The following is a 17105-nucleotide window of genomic DNA, read 5'->3' on the forward strand; positions in this document are numbered from 1 at the left end:
CGGTAAAGAATCCGCCTGCAACGTAGGAGACCTGGGTTCATCCCTGGGTTGGGAAGATCCCCTAAAGGAGGGCATGGTAACCCACTCCAGTATTCTTGCATGGAGAATCCCCATGGACAGAGGAACCTGGCTGGCTACAGTCCATGGCGTCCAAAGAGTCGGACACGACTGAGCCTGAGCGACAAAGCACGCACACACAACCAGTCTCAAGTCCCAAGGGGACACCAGCTTGCCGGAACTAAATGGCTCGCACTCGAATTTCCGGGGGGAAGCTTGAGTGTGTTACTACGGATCTATTGCTTTTGCCTGCCGGAGATCGATCTTAGAAAGACCCAGCACTGGGAGGCTAAGGAAAAGAGGTGAGTCAAGGACGTCTTCGTAGTGGAGCTACTGAGATTCGGGAGGCCACGCTGGGCTTGTTTGGCGTCCAAACGACTCGGACAGTTCAGTCATGTTCGGCTACGCGGTGAGGCGCGCCCTGCGCAAGAGTAAGACCCTTCGCTACGGAGTTCCCATGTTGGTGAGCGCAGTGGAGGGTAAAGTGTGTGTTAGAGGCGGGTGGGGATGAGGGATTCCGAAAGGGTGGGACCTCAAGATTGGCTGGGACGTCAGTGAGGTGAACCTGTAATGTGTGAGGGGAGGAACCGCAACCTGCGCTAGAATGCGGCCGGCCTTTCAGTTCAGTTCAGTCTCTCAGTCGTGTCCGACTCTTTGCGACCCCATGAATCGCAGCACGCCAGGCCTCTCTGTCCATCACCAACTCCTGGAGTTCACTGAGACGTCCATCGAGTCAGTGATGCCATCCAGCCATCTCATCCTCTGTCGTCCCCTTCTCCTGCCTTCAATATTTCCCAGCATCAGGGTAGTTTCCTAGTCACTCCCCGCGCTGGTAGTTCGACCTCAGGTCCTTGTCTGACCTTTGGTAGTTAACCTGGATGTGCTTCTGAACCAGATTTTAACCCGAACCAGGCTTTAGCTAGAGCCTGGATGATTACTAAACTCCCATTCCCCGGCCCCAGCCTCCCATCTGCCACGCTACAGCTTGAAGATAACTCTGGTCATCGAAACTAGTTATATTCACTTAATTTAACTACAGTTTTGGGTATCCTCAGATTTCAGTTTACTAGTTTGTGAATTGGCTTAATTCTTCCAGGGTTGTTATGAGTTAAAAAAAAAAATCCTTGTGAGTTAAATGTAGCACAGTGTAGCAGCCCTGCAAAGATAGTCGCTGCATTATGGTTGGTATTTTTAAAGCACATTGCAAGTAGTTTTGGCATTTCTTTGTTTGTATCCACTCCTACATGGAGTTCTCAGAAGATCCTGTTCGTCTTGAAGATTCAAGTTAATGCTTAATACTTAACACCAACCGGAGTTGGAATCCAGTGAAACCACACTCTTTCTTTTCTGTTTGACCTTGGCAAGGTATTTTGTTTCAACAAGCCTTGATGTCATAGTAAATGAAATAATATAAATAAAGCAGGTGAACAGTTTTTAAATAGTTTATTACTTTGATAAGAATTTGGTACAGGAAAAGTTACCAGATTTTGCATTTAACCAGGACTATAAAGCGAAGTAGTGACCTTAGAAAAGTAATGTGTTTTTTAGTTCATCTTTGATGAATGTGGATTCTTTTTAATCTTTAAAAACTCCTTTTTATCTTTTTAAAAGTTTAAAGAAAATCATTTATGAGATAATGCAGAATTATATTTGTGTAGCCAACAGGGACTGTGTAAAAACTATCCTCCCTGTGGATTCCCCTGCCACAAAATAGAGGTCCATTCACATGTGATTGTCAGTGCAAGTTGAGGTCACCTGCATGTCCCACTGGAAGATAGTTTAGTTTTGTTTGTTATCTTTCAAAATCATCAACGCTAAGCTCTTAAAACCACTAGTATTAAAGTACCTTCTAGGAACTCCCTCATTTGTTTTATTTCTTAGACAAGACTACCACAGTAGACTTCTTCCTAAGTGTATTTCTCTATACTGGTCTCTGTGTCTATACTGGATCTGTGCTACACTGGACCTAGGTCTATACTGTTTCAAAATGTGGGTCCTCCGTTAACTATATGGACCTTTGTCCACAAAGTGGTCTCTCTGCTTTTTAGTACACTGTCTAGGTTTGTCATAGCTTGTCTCCCAAGGAGCAAGCATTTTTTAATTTCATGGCTGCAGTTACCATCCATAGTAATTTTTAGAGCCCAAGAAAAAGTCTGTCACTGTTTCCATTGTTTCCCCATCTATTTGCCATGAAAGGATGGGACCAGATGCCATGATCTTTGATTTTTGAACGTTGTGTTTTGAGCCAGCTTATTAACTCTCCTTTTTCACCTTCATCAAGAGGCTCTTTAGTTCTCCTTCGCTTTCTGCTATAAGGGTGGTGTCAACTGCATATCTGAGGTTATTGATATTGGAATAACCTTGATGGAAAAGTCTCATTGGAATATCTTAATTCCAGCTTGTGCTTCTTCCAGCCTGGCATTTTGCATGATGTACTCTGCATATAAGTTGAATAAGCAGGGTGACAAGATACAGTCTTGACGTACTCATTTCCCAATTTGGAACCAGTCTGTTCCATGTCCAGTTCTAACTGTTGCTTCTTGATCTGCATACAGATTTCTCAGGGGGCAGGTAAGGTGGTCTGGTATTCCCAGCTCTTGAAGAATTTTCCACAGTTTGTTGTGATCCACACAAAGGGTCCTAGACAAGTAACTAATTCTGTAGAGGAAAATATTTAACTCAGTTCTCTAAAACCCAGCAGTACTAGAAAGAGCTCAAATGATGCATGGTCTTCATCATGTATCAGTTGGATATTCCATATTTACTATATTACTATGCCATAATTATTATAGCATACTACTATACTTAAAGTTGAAATTATTTTCTCTCTTTGTTGTCGTCGTTCATTTGCTCAGTCGTGTCTGACTCTTTGTGACCCCATGGACTGCAGAGTGCCAGGCTTCCCTGTCCTTCTCCATCTCTTGGAGCTTGCTCAAATTCATGTCAGTTGAGTTGCTGATGCCATCCAACTATCTTATCTTCTGTCTCTCCCTTTTTCTGCCTTCAGTCTTTCCCAGCAGCAGGGTCTTTTCCAGAGTTGGGTCTTCACATTGAGTGGCCACAGTATTGGAGATTCAGCTTCAGCATCAGTCCTTCCAATGAATATTTCAGGGTTGATTTCTTTTAGGACTGACTGGTTTGGTCTCCTTGCTGTCGAAGGGACTCTCAGGAGTCTTCTCTAGCACCACAGTTTGAAAACATTAATTCTTTAATGCTCAGCCTTCTTTATGGTCCAACTCTCACATCCATACATGACTGCTGGAAAAACCATAGTTTTGACTAGGTGGACCTTTGTCAGCAAAGTGATTTCTTTGCTTCTTAATATGTTATCTGGGTTTGTCATTGCTTTTCTCCCGAGGAGCAAGCATCTTTTAATTTCATAACTGCAGTGTCCACAGTGATTTTGGAGCCCAAGAAAATAAAGTCTGTCACTGTTTCCATTTTCTCCCCATCTATTTGCCATGCAGTGATGGGACCGGATGCCATTATCTTAGTTTTTTTAATGTTGAATTTTAAGCCAGCTGTTTTACTCTTTTTTTCTTTTTTTTTAATCTCTTACATAAATGTTAGTGCTTGCTTCACAAGAACAACAAACAGAAGAGGACTTAGAGTCCCAGGTATAGGCTAACAGTACTCTCCTTCCCTTCTTCCCCAAACCACTTGGAAAAGAGAATATATTTGTTGTTTCAATTTGTGCACTGCCCATTTAGTCCCCAGAATTTACCTTTCTAATCTGACCAGTCATTACTGGTTTCTGCATACTAAAATGCAGACCATTTAATGTCTGAAGATGGTTTTAGTATAGTCATTGTTTGGAAACTATCATCACAGTCTAATTTTAAAACATTTTCATCACCCTAAAGGAATCACCAAACTCACTTGTAGCCCCTTCCTGTTCTCCTCTACTGTTCCGTCTTAGGTAACCACTAATCATCTCTATATAGATATAATAGAATAATACAATCTGTGGTCTTTTGTGAGTGACTTTGTTCACTTAGCATAATGTTTTGAAGGTTTATTCATCTAACATGTATCAAAGTGTCATACCCTTTTAGTGACTAGATAGTATTCGATCAGTTGGAATATTTATTGTCCATTGATAAGAATTAGTTGGGTTTTTTTTTTCATTTCTTGGCTATTATGAATAACGGTGCTATGAACATTCATGTACAGATTTTTGTATAGATGTGTTTTCATTTCTCTTGGATAAATGCCTACTAGTAGAATTGCTGCATCATATGATAGCTCCATGTTTAACATTTTGAGGAACTATCAAACTGTTTCTCAAAAAGTGCATCATTTTACATTCCCCCCAGCAACATATGAGGCTTCTGATTTTTCCACATTCTTATCAACAGTTGTCATTGTCCACTCTTTAAAAATAAACCCTTACAAGGAGATGTGAAGTGGTTTTGATTTTCATTTCTCTCCTGGTAGCTCAGCTGGTAAAGAATCTGCCTGCAATGCAGGAGACCCTGGTTTGATTCCTGGATTGGGAAGATCCCCTGAAGAAGGGATGGGCTACCCTCTCCAATATTCTTGGGCTTCCCTGGTGGCTCAGACAGTAAAGAATCCACCTGCAATGTGGGAGACCTGGGTTCGATCCCTGGTTTGGGAAGATCCCCTGGAGGAGGGCATGGGAACCCACTCCAGTATTCTTGCCTGGAGAATCCTCATGGACAGAGGAGCCTGGCAGGCTATAATCCATGGGGTCACAAAGAGTCAGACACAACTGAGCAACAAAGCACAGCACAATGACTAATGATCCTTTCTTACAATTGATTATTGGTTATCTGTATATCTTCTTTGAGGAACTGTCCAAGTTTTTTGCCCATTTTTAAGAGAATGTGTTTTTCTTTATATTGGGCAGAGGTTTCCTTAAACACCTGGATTCAGTAAGTTTCCCAGTCTTTGTCAAGGGGCTCTGTGTGCTAGATTGGGCATTCCTTCAATACTCAGGCAGGTTACAACTCTGCCTTAAAGTTTTACTTATTTGCTCAGAGCCTCAAAGTTAGCCATTGTTGAGTGTGTAGGATCTTCTCAGAAATCTCCTGTACTTACACACAGCTATTGGCACGTGGACCATTCTGTTCATATGTATGTGTAACCTAAAGTAGGATCTGGCTGCTTGCAGCTCAAAAGCCAATAAAAAAAGTAGTTAGTGGAAAGGAAAGGTTGCTTTATTTTGGATGCCAGCAACATGGGTGAACTATTTCAGGTCCTAAAAGATGATACTGTTATAGTGCTGCATTCTGTATGCCAGCAAATATGGAAAACTCAGCAGTGGCCACAGGACTGGAAAAGGTCAGTTTTCATTCCAGTCCCAAAGAAAGGCAATGCCAAAGAATGTTCAAACTGTCGCACCATTGCACTCATCTCACAGGCTAGCTAAGTAATGCTCAAAATTCTGTAAGTGAGGCTTCAACAGTACGTGAACCGAGAACTAACAGGTGTTCAAGCTGGATTTAGAAAAGGCAGAGGAACCAGAGATCAAATTGCCAACATTTGTAGGATCGTTGAAAAAGCAGGAGGGTTCCAGAAAAGCATTTATTTCTGCTTTATTGACTACACCAAAGCCTTTGACTATGTGGATCACAACAAACTGTGGAAAATTCTTCAAGAGGTGGGAGTACCAGATCACCTTACCTGCCCCCTGAGAAATCTGTATGGAGGTCAAGAAGGAACAGTCAGAACCTGACATGGAACAGCAGAGTGGTTCCAAATTGGTAAAGGAGTGCATCGACGCTATATATTGTCACCCTGCTTATTTAACTTATATGCAGAGTACATTGTGTGAAATGCTGAGTTGGATGAAGCACAAGCTGGAATCAAGATTACCATTTAGTTGGTGTGCTTTTACTTTCTCGTATACTAAGTGTATAGTCTTTCCTTAGTTCATAGGTCTTTTATAAGAATTAACTGATACAGTGATTGTGATGTGGTATATAAACCATAGGGTCAAGTACAGGTATAAATTAGTGATTTTGGTATTTTCTGATATGCTAAAATGTTTCCCAGTGATAGTATATACTACATTTGCTCTGAAAAGATGAATGGTAACTCACCAGGAAGAATAATCTATAGGATTTTGTATAATCTGCCACCCTTGGCATTTAGATAAGTAATATATAGATATGCTGAATTCTGCCCTTCTATTTTAATTGTTTCTCTGTTTTGTTTCAGTTGCTGATTGTTGGAGGTTCTTTTGGTCTTCGTGAGTTTTCTCAAATTCGTTATGATGCTGTGAAGATTAAAGTAAGAACTCTCTTTGGAGTTTGACATGTATATATGTATATTTTGGTTTATGAGACATGGATACTTAAAATACTAAGCTGTCTGAATTTTATCTCGCTTTTTTTAAAAAATATTTATTTATTTATTTGACTGCACCGAGTCTTAGTTGCAGTATGTGGGATCTATTTCCCTGAGCAGGGATTGAACCCAGGGCCCCTGCATTGGGAGTGTGGAGTCTTAGCCACTGGACCACCAGAGATGTCCTTATCTTGCTTTTTAAGTCTGATGAATGATCTTTGGGCTCTTTTATAAAACATTTCTTTAAAAATTATATATATATATATTTAAACTTTTTATGTATTTATTAATTTTGATTGTGCTGTGTGTTTGTTGCTGTGCAAGGACTTTCACTAGCTGCAGTGAGCAGGCGCTGCTCTCAGTTGTGGTGCACGGCTTCTGTTGAGCACAGGTTCTAGAGCATGTGTGGCACATGGCCTTAGTTGCTCCACAGCATGTGGAATCTTCCTGGACCAGGGATTGAACCTGTGTCCTCTGCTTTGACAGGCAGATTCTTAACCACTGGACCACCAGGGAAGTCCTATACAATTTTTAAAGATTACTTTCCATTTAGAGTTATTACAGAATATTAGCTATGTTCCCCATGATGTGCAGTATATCCTTGAGCTTGTCGTACACCCAGTAGTTTATACTTTCCATCACTTTACCCCTGTATTGCCTGTCGCCTCCCCCTACTGGTAACCACTAGTTTCTTTCTGTATTTGTGAGTCTGCATCTTTTTTGTTGGGCTTTCCTGGTGGCTTAGATGGTAAAGCATCTGCCTGCAATGCGGGAGACCCAGGTTCGATCCCCGGGTGGGGAAGATCCCCTGGAGAAGGAAATGGCAACCCACTCCAGTACTCTTGCCTGAAGAATTCCATGGACGGAGGAGCCTGGTGGGCTACAGTCCATGGGGTCGCAAAGAGTCGGACACAACTGAGCGACTTCACTTTCTTTCACTTTTCCTTTTCGTTATATTTACTAGTTTGTTGTATTTTTTTAGATTCCACGAATGCATGGTATTTGTATGAATTTGTGGAGAAAGAGACGTAGATAATGGATTTACAGGGGTCTTTTTTATAGTTTGCTTTTATCATAGGACTAGTTTGTTTGCTGTATTTGTGAGTCTGCTTCTTTTTTGTTACATTTACTAGTTTGTGTAATTACTACCAAATTCAGGTCTGTTGTTACAGAAGAATTCTGGTTAATTCATTCAAAAGTATGTAGCTTTTGTTTGTGGCACACATCTGATACTTGTTTTTTTCCCAAGTACAGTTAACTCTGAAACAACAGAGGTTTAGACTGTGCTGCTCCACTGGTACCGTGGACTTTTTTTCAGTAAATACTACAGTACTTTACAATCTGCAGCTGGCTGAATCCATGCATGTGGAACCCACAGATATGGCGGGCCAAGTGTATATTTATTGAGGAAAATCCTTATATAAGTGGACTCTCAACAAACTTGTGTTGTTCAAGAGTCAGCTGTATTTCATTAGCAGACCTCAGTAATGTTGGTGGGAAAGTAGAGTATTGAAAGCTTATTCAGTTTTTTCAGTTAATCTTATGGTTTAAGAGAAATACCAACTCAAGCTAGTGTTAAAGACAGTAAGTATTAGAATAAATGTTAAATTAAAAAGGAATATATGGTTTCTGTGAGGGAATAGACCAGTTATCAACTGAGTTTTAAAGTTTCTGTTAGCATCCCAATTATTTTATTAGGGACTTTTTGCCCTTTTGCTCTAAGATGAAAGTTATAGTAATCTGACTTTTGGAAATGGGATGTCATATACATATTTGAAAAATAATTGCATATTTGTCATGAGTTTATCATGTCTTAGATCCTACAGATAAAGATTCAAGAAACTGGTTCTTATAAAGCTTATAGCATAATCAAGGCTGTGCTGTGCTATACTTAGTCACCCAGTCATGTCCGACTCTTTGCAACCCCATGGACTGCAGCCCACCAGGCTCCTCTGTCCATGGGGATTCTCTCAGCAAGAATACTGGAGTGGGTAGGCTATCCTTTCTCTAGGGGAACTTTTGACCCAGGGATCAAACTGGGGTCTTCTGCATTGCAGGCAGATTCTTTACCAGCTGAGCTATCCAGAAAGCCCCATAATCAAGGTTGGGAGACTTCTAATATAAAAATGTATCCAAACATACAATATAACAATGCCTAGTGAAATGCTAGATTAGAATTTTACATAATACATTGCTAGAACTTCAAGGAGAAATATATAGTTTAGATTTGGGAAACGGATATCAGAGGTCTGCTAGAGGTATCAACCTTTGAATTAAGGCTTTAAAAATGATAAGAGTTAAATGATAGCTAAATGATGAAAATGATTAGTATTATATAACATAGAGGGGCTGTTGGGCATATGGTCAGATTTTCAGTTTAGAACTCTCTGGCAAGAGTACAGGATGGATGGAGATTAGGGGAGCAAGATAGGAGGGAAGAGAGTGTTTCAGCTGGAGATAGAGAGACCTGTTAAGATACTTTGGCAGTAATATAGATGAACAATACTGGAATCTGAAGTAAAACATTGGCAGTGACAATAGAAATGAATGGATTCTAAAAGAATTTGTAGCAGCAAGTTGATAGTGATATATGCAATATTAAAATCTAAATAAATATGGGAAGACTTTGGTTTTAAGGACTAGGTAAATTTTCACAGCAAGGGAGAATGAGGGAGATTGGAATAACAGAAGAGGTCTAGAGGATGGGGTCAGAGTAAAGAGAACAAAGTTGAGAGAAATGAGGTTGATTGAAGTTGAGAGGATGAGATTGGTTGAGGTCTGTGGAAGGAGGCTGAGAGGACAAAGTTTAGCTGAGCAGGATCAGAGGACAAGACCTACTGAGAGTGAGAGGTCCAGGTTGGTTGATACTGAGAAGTCAGACTCTGGTGAAGTCAAGTCTCAGTGTTTAGGTAAGGCTGAGTTCAAACAAGTTTGAGAGGGTAGGGTGGACTAACTTTGAGAGGAACTGAGAAGATTGGTTGAGGTTGACAGGAATTACAAGGGTTGAGAGGCTGAGATTAAGGGAGAGTCAAGAGGGAAAATTCTTAAAGAGATGGGAATACCAGACCACCTTACCTGCCTCCTGAAAAACCTGTGTGCAGCTCAAGAAGCATCAGTTAGAACTGACATGAAACAATGGACTGGTTCAAAATTGGGAAAGGAGTACATCAAAACTGTATGTTGTCACCCTGCTTATTTAACTTAAATGCAGAGTATATCATGTGAAATCCTAGGCTGGATTCCAGCACAAGCTGGAATCAAGATTGCCGGGAGAAATATCGATAACCTCGGATATGCGGGTGATACCACCCTAATAGCAGAAAGTGAAGGGGAACTAAAGACCTTGGTGAAGGTGAAAGAGCAAAGTGAAAAAACTGGCTTAAAACTCAACATTCAAAAAACTAAGATCATGGCATCTGGTCCTGTCACTTCATGGCAAATAGATGGGGAAAAAATGGAAGCAGTGGCAGATTTTATTTTTTTGGGCTCCAAAATCACCGCAGATGGTGACTGCAGCAATGAAACTAAAAGATGCTTGCTCCTTGGAAGAAAAACTGTGACAAACCTGGATAGCATATTAAAAAGTAGAGACATTACTTTGCCAACAAAGGTCCATATAGTCAAAGCTGTGGTTCATCCAGTAGTCATGTACAGATGTGAGAGTTGGATCATAAAAAAGGCTGAGCTGTTAAGAATAGATGATTTTAAACTGTGGTGCTGGGGAGGACTCTTGAGAGTCCCTTGGACAGAAAGGAGATCAAACCAGTCAGTCATAAAGGAAATTAACTTTGAATATTCATAGAAGGACTGATGCCGAAAACGAAGCTCCAGTAGTTTGGCCACCTTATACAAAGAGCTGACTCACTGGAAAAGACCCTGATGGTGGGAAAGACTGAGGGCAGGAGGAGAAGGGGGCAACAGTGGATGAGGTGGTTGGATGGCATCACTGAATCAATGGACATCAGTTTGAGCAAACTCCAGGAGATAGTGAAGGACAAGGAAACCTGGCGTGCTGTAGTCCATGGGGTTGCAAAGAGTCAGACATGACTTGGTGACTGAACAACAGCAACTGGAGGCAGAAGGCCAAGCTTCAAAGCCAAGTTGTGCCTCTTTGACAAGTCATTCAGACTCCCTGTGTTCCATTATCCTTGCTTTGTTCAAATAATAATACTTATGTCATACACTTTTTTGTGGGTTATAGGAAATAATAAATGTCAAAATACGTGGCATACAGCAGGTGCTTGGTAAATTTTTGGCTGCCATTAGTTGTAGTAGTGGTCATAGTACTACTGAGATATTAGTTGTCATACAATTTGATAGACTGTGGAGATTCTCCAACAGTTTTGTAATCTGCCATGCCATCTGAGCCATGCTTATATTAACTTTTTAAATTGCAGATGGAATCTAACAGACTTAAGTAACTTATGGCTGCTTTTATTTTTCTACAGATTGATCCTGAGTTAGAAAAAAAGCTGAAAATGAATAAAGTGTCATTGGAATCAGAATATGAGGTATAGTATGCTAATGTAGCAATATTCCTAGTCTGTGAATGGTTCTATCTGCCTTAAGGTAAATTCAAATTATTACCAGTCCAGAAAAAAAATTACCTTAAATATACGTTATTGGAACAACTATGTGGTTGTTTGAGAAGACAGTAAACATGGATCTGTTTTTCATATACTATGAGTAAATTCTGGATGGATCAAGAATTTAAAAATAAAAAAACCCAAAAGGCTAAAAGTACTAGGAGTAAAAAATGAAATTTCTTTTTTGTGTTCTTGAGTCAGAAAAGCCTATTTAAATGTAATGAGAAATAGAGATGTTTTAAAAGTAAATATTCAAAGATACCACCTAAAAAAAATTTGTGTAATATAAAGTCAGTAGTTAGATAAGAAATCCTAAAAATATTGTTTATCCTTATCATGATGAATTGATTAAATATAAAGAGCAAATCAGTATACAATTTCAACAACTCAGTTGGCAGTGGAAACATGAGCAAAACATGTAATGAGTTCAGAGACAAGGAAATAAATAGCATTTTTAAAACATATAAAGAGATGTTCAACTTATAATAGAAATGTTAATTCACATTATAATGAAGTGTCATTTTTCCAGCTATCTGATTAACAAAATCAAGGAGTTAATAGCATGTTTAATTATAGGATGTTGGGAAGGAGGACATTCTCCATCTCTTATCATATTTTCCCTTTTCTTTTTATGTGTGGTTCTTTTTTATTGAAATGTAGGCATTGTGAATAGTAAATATTGAAGAGACTTGTGAAGAGTGATTGATTCTCATTTTAGCAGTTCAGTTATTGGCTGGTCATTTGGAGCTTGATTTTACAATCTGTAAGGGAGGATCTGTGGAAAGGCTTTGAGGTTTCCTAAATCCCCTGAACTTTGTGGGACTCCTCTGAATTGTTTTCCCGAGAGGATCTTGTCAGAGCTAAAGACTGGACCACTGTGTTTTTGCTATTTTTGTTTTAGTTTAGTTTGAAACTGGACCGCTTTTGCGTAAAGTAATTCAGTCAGCCTTGCATCCCATCTAACAGTTATTCTTAAATTCTTTAGAGCACATATGTCTTACATTATCTGAGTGAAGGCCATTGTTCTCTCTTAAAACCTTTTTTTAACTTTGGAGCATTTCATAACTATACTTGAAGATAATTTACTCTGTTCTTGAATTAGTAGAAATTTGTTCACCTCTGTAGATTTAAACTCTTGGTAAAGCTCTAAGAGAAATTTAGAGAATCATTATTCACTATTTCCCCATTATTTTCTCTTAAACAGTATATGAGCTATGAAGGGTTTGTCTGGAAGTAGATGTTCCTTATAGTTCTTTTAGAAACCATAGAATATGAGAGCTGAAGAAATCATGCAGACCATTTGGTCTTGTCTTTTCATTATTACTTATGAGAAAATTAGTGCCCAGATAACTCAAATCACTTGCACAGGGTTATATAGCTTATTGGTAAAAGAGTAATGTTTAATATCCAAATGTCAAGGTCAATTTATATCATTTCCTCTGTCACTGGATGTAAGCTGTCCTGTGTTCTCTGTGTTTCTTTTTCTATCTTGTTCAGTTAATTATTCCAGAATAACCAAAGCACATATATGAAAGTTACTGTCAGAGTGGTGTGAGAGGATAAAGAAGTATTTATGTTCTTCCCTTTTTTCCTATTTTCATTCCTGTGCTTCAGAGGTACAGCTAACTAAAGATACAGTGATCCAAACTCTACGTGAAACTAGTCTTTATTGCCCCAGAAGGGCTTTGCTCACAGCCTCTATAGGGAATTGCTTTTCATTCTTCAGGCCAGACTCATTTCTCAGGTGCGGAATAAATCATTGTGCTATCTCTTCCTTCTAGCAGACTCTATACAGTCTCCACCTTTGGTCTCTTCCTTTCATTTACTGCCAGCACCTGTGCTAATCATTACTCTGCTGGATCAGTGTTGAGGTGAAATTTCGTTTTCTCAGATTCTTCTCTTTATGCTCTCAGAAATAAAACATGTAAATTATTCAAGAAATACAAGTCAGAATGACTTGGAACAAAGAGGAACCACCTCACATAGATCAGAATGGCGATCATTAAAAAAAATCTACAGATAAATGCTGAATCCGGTTTAGAGAAAAGATAACCCTCTCGCACTGTTGGTGGGATTGTAAATTGGTGCAGCTACTATGGAAAACAATATGGAGGTTCCTCAAAAAACTAAAAAAAGAGTTGCCATATGATCCAGCAATCCCACTCCTGAACATATATCTGGAGAAAACTATAATTCAGAAAAATATATGTACCCCTATGTTCATAGTTGCACTATTCACAATAGGCAAGACATGGAAGTAACTTAAATGACTGTTGACAAATGAATGGGTAAAGACAATGTGGTGCATATGTACAATGAAAATAAAAAAAGAATGACACCATTTGCTGCAGCATGGATGGATCTGGAGATCATCATACTACGGGAAGTAAGTCAGAAAGAGAAAGACAGATGCCATATGATACCACTTATATGTGGAAGCTAACATAAGACACAAATGAACATATCGACAAAACAGAAACAGACTCTGTTATAGAGAACAGATTTTTGGCTTGCCCAGGTAGGGGCAGGTGGGGGAGGGAAGGATTGAGAGTTTGAGATTAGCAGATACAAAGTATTATATACAGAATGTGTAAACAAGAAGATCCTACTGTATGTATAGCACAGGAATGTATATTCCATATTCTGTGATAATCCATAATCCATCATGGAAAAGAATATGAAAAAGAATGTATGTGTGTGTATGTATACGTATATATGTATAACTGCAGAACTTTTGCCATAGCAAAAATTAACACAATATTGTAAATCAACTGTAATTCAACAAAATAAATTTTTTAAAAAACATGTAGACTCTGTTCCTTTTTTAATAGTTTTATTCTGATGAGGGGAAAGATAGGCAGTAATGTCAATAGCAAGAAAAGTAAGCTTGACATGCAGTTGATTTGTTTACTAGAATTATAAGTGGGGGCCTATTGAATTCTTTCTACTCATTTATTCAGTTAGGTCCTAGCCAAACTCACAGGGCTCCTATACTAATATTTATGCTCTAATTTTTGTGGCTCTGTAGAAAATAAAGGATTCCACCTTTGATGACTGGAAAAATATTCGAGGACCCAGGCCTTGGGAAGATCCTGATCTCCTCCAAGGACGAAATCCAGAAATCCTTAAGACTAATAAGACAACTTGACCATGTTGATTCTGTTTTTACTTTTTAAATTTTAAATAAAAATGTTATCAACTGGAATTCCAACCATATACTCCTATCCAATGGAGAGAAAACTCCAGACCTGCAGAAGCCTAGATATGAGTAATTTGATGACAAGTACTCTTGATAAAAAGTCAAGTACAGGTTTGTATAAGGTCCAACTCTTCCATTTGCAAATGAAAGTAACAATGTTGACCATATATATTTTTTACTGCTCAATAAACATGTGAATACTGCTACTTAAAAGAGTGTCCTTTATTCTACTCCCAACGTGCATGCATGCTAAGTCGCTTCAGTCATGTCTGACTCTTTGCAAGCCTATAGACCATAGCCCACCAGGGTCCTCTGCCCATGGGATTCTCCAGGCAAGAACACTGGAGTGGGTTGCCATTCCCTCCTCCAGAGGATCTTCTCAACTCAGGGATCGAACCCACATCTCTTATGTCTCTGCATTGGCAGGCAGGTTCTTTACCACTAGTGCCATCTGGGAAGACTACCGCCCCGCCCGCCCCCCCCTCCGCCCCCCCCCGGATTTCTTTTCCACCAGCAAGTAGGATTCCTACTTGACAATAGTTGGTCTAGATCTAAATTTTAACGGTAATGTCAAACAGAATTTTATATCAGACCTGTGTGGAAAATGGTCAGTCTGGTGAGATTCTTGGTTTTAATTTTAATACCTCACATGACATGCTTATCAGTCTCCGAGGAATCACCTGATGATTGTATTGATACCATTAAAATGTGTTAAGAAACATTTCCCCAGTTAAAGGAAAAATAATGAGGTCTTAACTTCCAGCCTAATATACAAAAAAAATTGGAAAACTGAAAATTTATATTCTTTGATCTGTGAGAACGGAGGTACAGGATAAAACCATCATCTGAAAACTTGAGACACAGACAAATATAGAGAATCTCCTCCAGTTTTCCTGGATGAGAAACTACCTGGAAACCCCTGCTGGGCCCAGCATCAGATAAAAAATACCTAAAGGGAAATTGATTGACTACTAGAGACTGAGCATGGACTAACCTGAGAGTTAAAAACTCCTGGAAATCAGGACAGGAACAAACTTTGACTTCCAGAAGCCCCACCAGCTTCTCACAGTGAATGTTGGAGAAAAATCTTGTTCTTCTAACAAGGGGAAGGAAAGTAACCATTTTGAAATATGCCCCCCAAATTCTCTTAACAAAATCCTGGTCTCAAAGGGAACTAACTCTTTTGGTAGAGCCTAATTACACTGGATTTTCCCAGAGCATAACCAACTGGCATAAGGGAAATACCCAACTCTAGCCCCTACCAGCCTTTCTCACCTAAATGGGGAGAGGGGAGCAGGGAGTAAGACTGAGAAGCAGTTGTGAAGGTTACATACCAGGATCCCATGATTGGTAATAGATTAAGACCTAATCAAAAGACTAGACTGTTGCCATCACTTTCCACATTACTGCCACATCACCAGAGGCCTACTCAATGGACTTTCTTTTACCCAGTCCAACTGGATATCATGACCAACTTTAAACAGCAACAACAAAAACTACACAGCATACTAAATGACAAAAGGCACAGTTCTAAAAGACAAACCAAGCATGAGATTCATGTACATATATGGCAAGGATTGGAGAATTTAAAATGACTATGGTTCGTATGTTTAGAGTGCTAATGAAAAAAGTATACAACATGCAGTTGGATAATAAGCAGAGAGATGGACGTTCTAGGAAATCAAAAGGAAATTCTAGAAATCAAAAATGCTATTAACAAATGAACACTTGGAGTCATCAATAGAGTAGACAGGATTGAGGAGGGAAGGAGTAAAAAGGAGGGTTAGGATACATGTACCATATTAACACTAATCAGGACAAAGCTGGAGTAGCTATTTAATTCAGGCAAGTAGACTTTAAAGCAAGGAATATTATCAGGGATAGAATCGGAGCACTGCTGCTGCTGCTGCTGCTGCTGCTAAGTCGCTTCAGTTGTGTCCGACTCTATGCGACCCCATAGACGGCAGCCCACCAGGCTCCCCCGTCCCTGGGGTTCTCCAGGCAAGAACACTGGAGTGGGTTGCCATTTCCTTGTCCAACGCATCAAAGTGAAAAGTGAAAGTGAAGTCAGGGAGCACTACATAGTAATAAATGAGTCGGACAAAAAGACCACAGTCTTTAATGTGTTTGTACCTAATGACAGTAACAAAATACATGGAGCAAAAAGTGGCAGAATTGCAAAGAGTAATAGATGAATTCCACTATTATTGTTGGAGACTTCAACTGCCTTCTGTCAGAAATGGACACATCCAGCAGTCAGGAAATCAGTAAGAACCTACATAAGCTCAACAGTACCATCAGTCAATTGGTCTAATTGAAATCTCTAGAATACTTCCAACAACAGTGGAATACACTCTTCTCAAACTCACACACGACATTTATCAAGACAACATTCTTGGTCATAAGCCACATGTTAAAAAATTTAAAAGAGAGGAAATTATACAAAGCATGCTCTTAAACCACAGTGAAATTAAATAAGAAATCAGTAACAGAAAGCTACTTGGAAAATCACCAAATACTTGGAGATGAATTAATACACTTCTAAGAGAGTCAATTCCTAGGTAGGCTGAAAAGAAGTCCAGAGTTCCCAAGGAGGAGAAAGCAGTTCAGAGCCCTCGAGAAGGAAAAAGGGATCTGGGACTCTCAAAGAGGAAAAAGACATTCTTTTCTATGTTGCTTTGTCTTAGTCAATATAACAGTGTATCCTGAGGACATGTTTCTCCTTAACAAGAACCTTCTGACTAATCCTGTCATCTTGAAGTGTATATTATGGGAGTGGGTCTGGTAAGATCTTTCTATTGTTCATTCTAATCTTGTGAATGTAAGATGTATGTTGTGGGAGTGGGTCTGAAAAAAATATATAAGGCCTTGATAAGACTAGCTAGGGGGGCATTCTGTGTCCCCCTTCTGATGTCTATGTCAGAAGATTTTTCTGTCCCTTTTCTTACTTT

General features: G+C 39.3%; 1 protein-coding gene across 1 annotated transcript; it reads left to right on the forward strand.

The window, feature by feature from the left end:
* The first annotated feature begins 291 nt into the window (after positions 1-291).
* Positions 292-14367, forward strand: LOC133254904 (cytochrome c oxidase assembly protein COX16 homolog, mitochondrial). The gene is made up of 4 exons (XM_061429280.1): positions 292-520; positions 6241-6312; positions 10818-10880; positions 13984-14367. The coding sequence occupies exons 1-4, from the start codon at positions 452-454 to the stop codon at positions 14101-14103; spliced, it is 324 nt and encodes a 107-aa protein (XP_061285264.1). The 5' UTR covers positions 292-451; the 3' UTR covers positions 14104-14367.
* Positions 14368-17105: the final 2738 nt, after the last annotated feature.

This window comes from Bos javanicus, chromosome 10 (genome assembly GCF_032452875.1).
Source record: "Bos javanicus breed banteng chromosome 10, ARS-OSU_banteng_1.0, whole genome shotgun sequence".
Lineage (NCBI taxonomy): Eukaryota > Metazoa > Chordata > Mammalia > Artiodactyla > Bovidae > Bos > Bos javanicus.